Here is a 9,737-nt window from a genome sequence, read left to right on the forward strand (position 1 = left end):
TACAGTCTTTTTCATAATATGTTGAGCAAGTCCATTTTGTCAACACCAGCTGTAAGCAATTAACGTGAAAGTTTATGAATTTACCAAGACTTTACCGTCAGCAGATTAATGACAGGAAAACTAAAACTGAGCTTTAATATGTGAAAGCAGGAATGCCAAATGTGTCATAAGTTTATGATGGAAGTAGAAATATATCCATTTGGTATGTAGCAGAACCAATTTGTTTAAATTGTTTCGTTCATTAAAGCTCTGAATCCTCTCCTCCCACTCAGTCCTCTCTGCTCTGCTCACCTCTTATTAATGTCATGCATGTATACACAACCTGCCATTGCTACTTTATGTGGTTCAAAATTAAGTATTACAGTATTTCTGGGTGTGTGCTTTTGTCTGTGTGAGAGAGAGAGGGAGAGAGAGAGAGAGAGAGAGAGAGAGAGAGAGAGAGAGAGAGAGAGAGAGAGAGAGTGGTGCTAGTCCATACCAGCCCCTAAGGGCCGCTGCCTTGTGCATTGTGCCTTCAGTTTGCTGTCCGTCATCACTCCAACAATGTTTAACTGTGTGACCCCTTTTGTCTCAAGGCAATAGGCTGTGCGTATGTGGAGACAGATAAAGAGGTGTGACTTGACTTCGCACACACACACTCACACACTCACACACACACACACACACACAAACACACACACACACATAATGAGGGACAACCTTTTTTGAGGCTCTTCTGTAAGGCGATGTGAGGATGTGTGAGGATCTTAAAAACCTTGGAAACATTTTACAAACACAAATGACCTTCAATTGCCACCACTGGGCACCGTTTTTTCTTAATAGTGGTACATTTTTGCTTTGAAAGTGGATCTTTCAACATTTCTGGCAATAAATGAGACTCAATAATAACAATGCCAGCATATTGTCAGCATACTGTAAATGCACATAATTTAGTGAAAGATGATGAAGCATAATGACAACCCAGTTCAAACTTTGCATGTGCATTGGCCATGTGGATGTAATGGATTTAATTTCACAGATCTTTCCTGCAGCCAACAGTTATTTCTTCTTTTCTTTTTCAGAACTGATAATAGCCTGTTATATGAGTCAATAATACATCTGATGAATCACAATTTCTAGGGGTATAATTTTCACCCCTAACGACAGCCTCATGCTTAAATGAAGAAAAAAAATGTGTAAAACACAAGTTATATTTAGAGATGTGTACTGATGTTTGCCAACATTGATGAGAGCAATACAAATAAGAGCTAAGAGGCTAAAAAGAACTCACTGGAACAGAAGTGATTTGCATTTCTCCATTACTTCAGCACAACGAATGGCCATTATACATCACACAAAGTAATTTGACTCAGTATTATTATAAAAAATAGATTATAGGTTTGAGGAAAACAAGATTAATACTGTGTTGATGCACAAACACAAAGTATCCATACATTCTTAAGTGCTGCGATATAATTCTTCAACAATCCTATTGTCTTGTATCATATGTCCAGGCAGCCACATGTTACAGTGAAGCTTTGACCACGTCGGTCATAAACAACATAGCCCTGCCACTGCATGTATAATGGGAAATTATTATTTTGCTGAGGAAAAGAAATGAGTCATTCCAATGAGCTGGAATTTAGCTTCACTGAGCAATTGACCATCCTCAAATCCCTCAAATGTGTTGGCTGATTATTTTTCCTATCTTCATGTGAACATGGACAGAGTGGATGAATCATGAAGATGAAAAAAAATCACTCATCTATCACTCATTCACTCATTCTGCAGTTTACATGTTGCCCTTTCAGCTGGTGCTCTTATCCATATTACCTGACAATGACTGAGCAGCTAGTGGTCAGGTGTGTGGCCCAAGAACTCTTTCTCTTTCTCACAGGATACGTATGATAACAGATCATAAATGAGTCGAAAATGACCCCTTGAATCGTTCTCTTGTGTTCAACTTGTGTTTCTGTCTCTTCATCTGTGGATTCTCACAACTGTTTGTATGAACAACCAATTGTGTAGAAGAGCTTTATATAAACCAAATGACCATTTTATTGTATGCTATGCTCACACCACAGGCCTTTCTGTTCAATTTCAGCCGGCTGCACCAATCTGATAACGATACAATATTTCACTTCTGTTTGTAATCCAACACTTCTCTCTTTATTTCGGGATGTTTCATCTGATATTTGCTTTTCAATTCTGAATATCCTTAAATACCACTCGAGTGAACTTCTTTCAAACTTACTTTACTAACACTCCCACAGGCAACAACATGTTGGCATTTGTCTAATGTGAATGGCAAGATAATTAGCGTAATAATAAATTAGATTTACAGAACTTGAATAAAAGGCCATTCATGTGAAAAATAAATGCCGCAGCATCTGAATTAATAACTGCTCACATGTTGGTAATGAAAACTAAATTGGGACATTTTCATTTGTGTTTTGAGCATAGCCATGTTCATTGCTAAACTCCTTAATCCATTCATCCTGGCTGTGAGACAAGAAAACATTTCAAAATCAGATCATTTTGCCACACATAGTCTGATCAGCTTGTGACAAAGCTGAAGCATGAATGGGATGAATCTTGGTTGTATCATTATTCCTGTAATATTTGGGCATAAAGCCTGCTATGATTTAGTTGAGGCTAAATGTTCTCACATGATGCACAGCCTCAGTGTGGTTACGTCTCATATGAGATTAGCCAGACTGGAGGTCGTCTCTCTGCGAGCCTGACGGTCCATGTGTCCAGAAACCGTGAAGATATTCAAAACCCGGTCCACCAACCTTCGTCCAGGCCTTGTCCTCTCAAGCAGGACGACCACAACAGAATATATTCCAACACCCACAACTGCAGCCCCCCCTCCAGCTAGCAAAACCACTCCGGAGATGTACATGTCATTAAGGGCTTGGCCAGGCTTTGGCATGTGGTTAGCCAGTGCCAGGCGTAGTAGAACCCCTCCACAAATCAACAGTGACAGCCCTGTAATCAAAACCACAAGCAGGTCAGATAAACCGCCGCTTTTTAACATATTGATCCGCTGACGGCTTCGAACGCAATTCATGTCCTGCACAGCCGAGCTGAGCAGTTGTTTGAGCAGGACCCCTAAGGCTAGCAGGCAGAGGGTCGTGCCTACGCCCAGCCGCCATTCGCTTGAGACGCTGGTGGTTGTGGAGAGAAGGCCGACCCCGCCCAACCCGCAGCCCAGGATCAGAAGTACAGCCACACAGTAGCAGAGCAGAGACTTTCCAGGATCTCTGAACCACCACAGCTCCACGTGTTCCTCCAGGATGCTGTGCTGAATCCGTAGTGGGTCCGCTGGACCATTTGGGCCCAGCTCAGAGCCTCTCGGACTTCTCAAGGGGGCAAAGTTTTCCAGTTCAGGCATCCTGATGCCACTCCAAGCCTGCTGAATGAGGTCGCCAGAACCGCCACAGAGAAGACAGAATGCCCCGAACAATCCTTTCAGTTCTTATGTCATTCACAAAACAGCCACCACGAATGTGTCAGGACCAAATTACACAAGTTTTACAATCCTGTGTTTTATCCTGACAAAGGTGGCCTGAGTTGGCGGCACATGTGCAGACAAAATAAATGTAATGCACCACACTTGACTGAGCTCAGTGTATTGTACTTGTTTTTTTTATCTGTACTGGTCTGTATTCAAAGGTTCCACAACATCAGTGTAGGTCTCTTGGTGCTGTGTGAATGAAAATCCTTACAGCTCAAACTAAATGGATACAGAAGTGGATCCAAGTCCTCCTGACAGCGTCAACATCCAAGTCAAAGAATCCAATCATCCGCAGAATTTCCAGTATGGTTTTGCAGGGCGGCAGCCGTCACCTGAAGAAGACAGATGTAGATGTGTCAGGGTTTGTGCAGTGTGTGATTCCATTTGCCATATACACAGTTCACAGCAGTTGTATTTGTTCATTGGTGCCCTCTCGGCCACTGGTAGTTGTGTAACGTTGCTAATTCACAAGTGATATGCCCAAGGTAGGTTGATTAGCGCTGCACTAATGTATTTACATTTTACTATGAAATGTAACAGCAGGGAGTAATACATCTAAGCAATTTAAAATTGGTCATACAGTAGGAAGTAGTGCACATGGCAATAAAAACGTGTTGATCTTGAGTTGGCTGTGATGAGCTTACTGTATGACTGACCGGTACATACACTCGTTTCCCATTCCTCATACCTAAACCCAGCACAACACACAGGTCAAGGGTTGCTTAACAAGCCGGTTTCAGTCGCTGAGCTGAGTTACGTCAAGGTACACAAAGACTGGTTTTACATAAGCACTCAAATGTGGACTTTAAACCCTCGTTGTTCTGACCATTCATGTGCTCTTTGAACAAAGAAATGCAGGTTTGACAATCTGTTTGATTTGCAAAGCGTGTTCTGAACAAGCCAAGTTCAATTGAAACTTCAACAGCTAAACATCCTGTTTGTGCTAACGTCCAGTGGTTTCAGTTAACCAGTTGTGGGAAAGTGCATCCACAGGGTTTGTTCAGGACACCTTTGCATGACTGGGTGGGTGCTATCGGGCATCCATCTGACCTCAGCCAACAGTGATGCTGGGCGTGGTGAGACATGCGAAAGATGCCACTGAAACAGTACCATTCAGCTTGGTGTCAATGTACCCTTTCAAACTATTTTTTGTGTCTCATTTCAGTATGTAAAATGGATATAAATCCATCACACCAAAGATGCACACGCACACTAACAAACAATGTACACAGAGTCTCTCTGAAGATTCAAACGTGCTGTTTTGACAGTGTAAAAAACTATGTGTGCTGACACTGGCAACCTTTTCTATCTCCCATTATTACTATGCTAATGAGTTGCAACTACAGAGGTGGCGGTATAAAACAAGCATCAGCTGCTGATAGAACAAACAATGCCCATACACACACACTTAAACAGAATCAAACAGCTAATGCAAAAATGTAAATGTTGGTTCTCTCATCCTCCCAAACACACACCCACACAAGCTCACCCTATGAATCCTCCCATTCGTATCTAAAGCCGAGTTCATCTTTTCTCTCTAATGTGTGCATATTCTGTACTGAACTGTAATGTTTGTTTGTATGTGTTTTACCAAGTATCTGTTCAAGGCTCATTCCACCTGCAAACCTTATTATTTTCAAATATGTTCATTTCTATTCCTCCTCGTCTCTTCCTTCAGTCTTTACCTCACCTCAGCATATTTAATCTCTACTGTAGTTTGTAACCTCATCACACCCCCATAACACAATCATGTAAACATATACAGTACACACACACACACACACAAACATCCTCAAGGTTATGGCTTTCGACAGCTTGTCTTTTCAAACCTGTCAGTGGCTTTATTTCTATTAAAGTCAACAGTGCGCGGCCAGGCCCACGCGCACCAACACATGGCTGACAGGAGCTACAGCTTGTCTTCACCCACGGTGGATGTTGCTAACACAACCACCGATCTACAAAATAAAATGAATATGTCAATCTGAACAAGCAGAACATGATCTCACATTTAAACTAGAATATCATGTTTTTTTTATTTAACCTTTGGCCCCTTGAGAAAGCAGTTCAAATGTGGTGACAGAAAACACATTTCCATCAGATTTATTCAGCCTGTTTGGAAAAGACTATAAAGTAAATGCAAGATAACATTTATTATTGCGGAGGCAGAGCGGTAACAACGTGACACAGAGAGACATGAGGTGCATATATACAAGGTGTGAAATGAAGAGTGAGGTAATTACAGCAGAGAAGGAAGGGTGCTTATTGGCAACATGCTGTTCTGGAAGCTTTTCACATCCTGTATCTGATGGATGATAGTTTATGTGTGTGTGTGTGTGTGTGTGTGTGTATGTCTTGCAAGAGTGAATGGTTGTTAATAAACAGTATAAGGTGAAGTGCATGTGTGTGTTGGCAAGCGTATTCATTCTCTTATGATGTGCTAGTCCATATTTCACAAAGAAAGACAGAGATGAAGGTATATTCTTGAGTGTGTGTGTGTGTGTGTGTGTGTGTGTGTGTGTGTGTGTGTGTGTGTGTGTGTGCGTGTTTGTTGAGTCACTAATTAATCCCAGCTGGTTTGAGCTCAGCACTGGCAGGTTGCACCACAGAAATAGCACAGTAATTGAGGTGTGTGTCTGTGTTTTTTTGTGTTCGAAGTTGAGTTGCCAAAGGTGTTAAGGTGACAAAAACAATGTGATACTGCACCACTATCCACCTCTTTTGTCTTATTAAAAGTTTGAAAATACCAACACCCTTCATAGGCCTACAGTTTATGAAAGATTAATTTCCGTTTCATTAGATAGCTCAACTGAAGTAAAGCAGGGACACAACCAGTGATGGAGTGAGAGTCGACGGCATGCAACAAAGATCATAAGATGAAATCGAACCCCTTAACGACGGAAGTATATCTTACTCCATGTTGTGCCTCTCACTCCCCATAGAAACGTACACACACACAACTGCTGGACTGTGTCTGCCTTTCCTTTTTTATCACTTATATGACCTCTAGACTCGTATGAACCGTGTAATAAATGTCTCATAAATATCTTTACAAAAGCACTGACGAACTGCTTTACTCCCCACTGGCCAAAGTACAAAAACAGGGAAGGAGACACAAACAATTTTCACAACTCCTCATGACTTTGTTTTTCCAAGATATCACAGCATTCTGGTCAACTGGAATTAAAGTCACTAAAGGCCCCTTCACACTGTGAGATTTTTATAGGAGAAACTGGTTGTGAATCCAAAATGGCGGCCTCAGAGAAACTTAAAGGAGCTCATGAAAAAAAGAGGACTTAAACAGAAAGGAAGTTGGTGGTATTCTAGCAAAGACGGAAACCTTGTGGAGCTGTACCGGCTCAGATGAATGACGCAAAGGATGACGTGCCTCTGCTCTCTCATATATTATTCTCAATTTCCATCAATAAAGCACTACAATTCAACTACAATCGTGACATTGATATTGTACCGTGTGCCTTATTAGATCCATCTCCCGCTAAACCTACACAATCATTGTTGCTGCACACTCTAAAGGCGTTTTTTAGTCGAGAGGAAACATTTCAGTCCTCTACACCTGTGCATCAGAAACCTGCCGTACATCTATCAATGAATCTTTACACTTTAGCTGTGAATTCTCACGCAACTCCCACAGTGCTCTTTGCATATCCATAAATACGGATCCACTGATATGCGACTGTTGCACATTAGATACAAGATACTGTTTCCGACTGTAAAAATGAATAAAAAGAAAAAAACAGCATTACTTATTCTTTTTGTAATAATATGGGAGTTTTGGATTGACAACCCAGACTCCTGTTAAATCAAAGGGGAAACTGTAATGAATTTGACAGTACCTTGCTCAAAAATAACCAGTGGGTACATCATTACATTGTACTGTCTAACGTAACTCAGAGGCTGTAGAGATCATCAGTGATTATTATCCAAAGAAAATTGAAACGGGTGCTCTTTCTGAATAAATGCTTCTCAATACTTTTCTTTTAATTGACAGGAATAATGTGTGTGCTGGTGCTCAGCCCTGCAGTTGAAACTAAAATGACTGAAGACACGCAAACGGTCCAAACCTTCGCTGTTATGCTAATGAACTGAGTAATGATGATAAATCCAAAATCATTCTCATTTTGTTTCTGCCTCCTTTAGATTTTCAGCCTGCAAGGTGACCAGAAGAGCTTTGGAGTAAATACACAATACTGCACTCCAATTACCTGGGAAGCATTGGGACTCCGGTATTCCCCCCTCTGTTATGTCGGCCTGCTGAAATCCTTTCACTGGCCTTTAGTGTCTCATTTTATTGCTGATGCGTGCTTCTTTTAAAATGTATTGTATGGCATCATATGCTAATGCAGGTCAGCAGATCAGGTTAGAAGACGGCAACAACATCCAGAAGATGAGTTGCAAAATCTTGTTTCTGGTCAGGAGAATGAAACTGAAAATGCCTTGACACAAAGTCAATGTTGGGACGAGTAAGCAGAGGTGTAATGCACAACGTTACAGCTGAGATAAAGGTATGCATGAACACCCAAGGACGCTCTGACTGGAGTCCTACATGCATCTCCTCATTGCTCTCATGGAATTGCTTCTTCTGCTTTATTCAAGTGTCACAAGGAAAAGAAAAGTGTGGGATTCAGAGTGAAATTCGAACAACAATTTAGACTGAGGAGTGGGCTTTCCTTCAGCATTTTTTAGATCTGTCTTCTTGTGGTTTCCTGTTTCTTTGAAATTATGTTTGCTATATTTAGAATGTTGCCAATGTTCACATCTTCTGTCCACACAAACATAGAGCCAGTTGTCTCGGCCAAATAATCAAAGCAACAATATGTCACGTGCAATTTGGGAGCTTTTTAAATTCCTGCTGTGGGCTGAAGGGTTGAGCTGAAGGGAAGTCCACGGGAGACTGGGCGATATGTTGCCGTGGTGACAAAGCAATGCGCTCTTCCTCTCTCCTTCCTGTCTCCCCTCACGCACACACACACGTAACACCCCCCCTGTCCTCTAGTCAGGCGTTGATTCTCTTGGCGTCCCCACGGGCCAGGAGAGGGGTCAGGGTTGGCTCCATCTGTCTATGTGATGGGCATTGGTGCCAAGCGCCACAGGCGCTGGAGGGAGAGGAAAGAAGGCTTGTCTGGAGTGGCAGGGTAACGGATGTTTCTGAGCTGTCATCTGGGACTTCGATGGGACAGAGGCTGAGGCTGAAGCTGAAGCCGGGGCTGGAGAGAGGAAAGGGGCTAAGGGAGTGTGATAGGGATAAGGGGTTTAGAGGTGAGGGACAGGCTTGGGGATAGGGATAGTGCTGATACTTCCCTCCTGTTCTTGGGTTTGAAAATCGGGCTGGCAAAGAGAAATTATGCTGAATAGGCCCGTTTTCCAGACTTCTCTTCTCTACAAATCACAATGGACAGCAAGAGGCACCCGCGGAGGCTCCCTCTCTCCGGAAACAGTGAGGAGACAATGGCCGAGTCAGTGTCACTGTCCTCGCTCTGTCAGGATCACAAGGGAAAACCTAAGACAAAAAGAGAGAAAGAAAGACACACATCATCAGCTGCACATTCTGTACTGTAAACTCAACGATGGCCACGAGGAGGTTGACGTTTGACGTTTCGAGTGAAATGTACCTGCGATAATTGACAATTGGAAGAAATATAATAATGACATTCATGTTCCTCTCTGGGTTGACTATTATCACTTTGGTTGTTGACCATCATCAAGTTACAAAAAAATGTTATGACCAAATTTAAATGACATTACCATCAGCCTCAGCTGTATTTTGTGATTGGTGATATGCGGATAATAGCATGTTTAACAAGCTAAACTAAACTGGTTAACAGGACAGGCATTATACCTGCACCACCATTGTCATTGTGAGCATGTTGGCATGCTGCACACTAGCTTGGCTGTACACTCCTAATCTTAACGGTCACTGACATTTCTGAAGACCCCTCCTGTTTCAATTCTACCTCTGACTTCTGGTTCCTCGCAGATGGTTAAATGGCACCCTTTCTGAGCGAGCTCATTTCTCAGTTTATGGCACAGCATCACCCCAAACGATATGACCAGCCAAGACTTGCCCCCCTTCTGACACCTTATCCACACAGAAACAGGCCCACGCTCACCTCTATCTGTTTCCCCCACCAACCTTCCTTATCTCACCAGCCTTTCACACCTTGTTTACTTTGTTCTACCTTTCTCCTCTCGTCCTCTGTCTCGCCACCAATGATCTTTTATC

General features: G+C 42.3%; 1 protein-coding gene across 1 annotated transcript; it reads right to left on the reverse strand.

Moving 5' to 3' along the window:
• Positions 1-2,677: 2,677 nt before the first annotated feature.
• LOC117729963 (transmembrane protein 125) lies at positions 2,678-3,376 on the reverse strand. Its single transcript, XM_034531386.1, has one exon. It carries the CDS (start codon positions 3,374-3,376, stop codon positions 2,678-2,680), a length of 699 nt encoding a protein of 232 aa, XP_034387277.1.
• Between the last annotated feature and the right edge of the window lie 6,361 nt (positions 3,377-9,737).

Source organism: Cyclopterus lumpus, chromosome 4, assembly GCF_009769545.1.
Source record: "Cyclopterus lumpus isolate fCycLum1 chromosome 4, fCycLum1.pri, whole genome shotgun sequence".
NCBI lineage: Eukaryota > Metazoa > Chordata > Actinopteri > Perciformes > Cyclopteridae > Cyclopterus > Cyclopterus lumpus.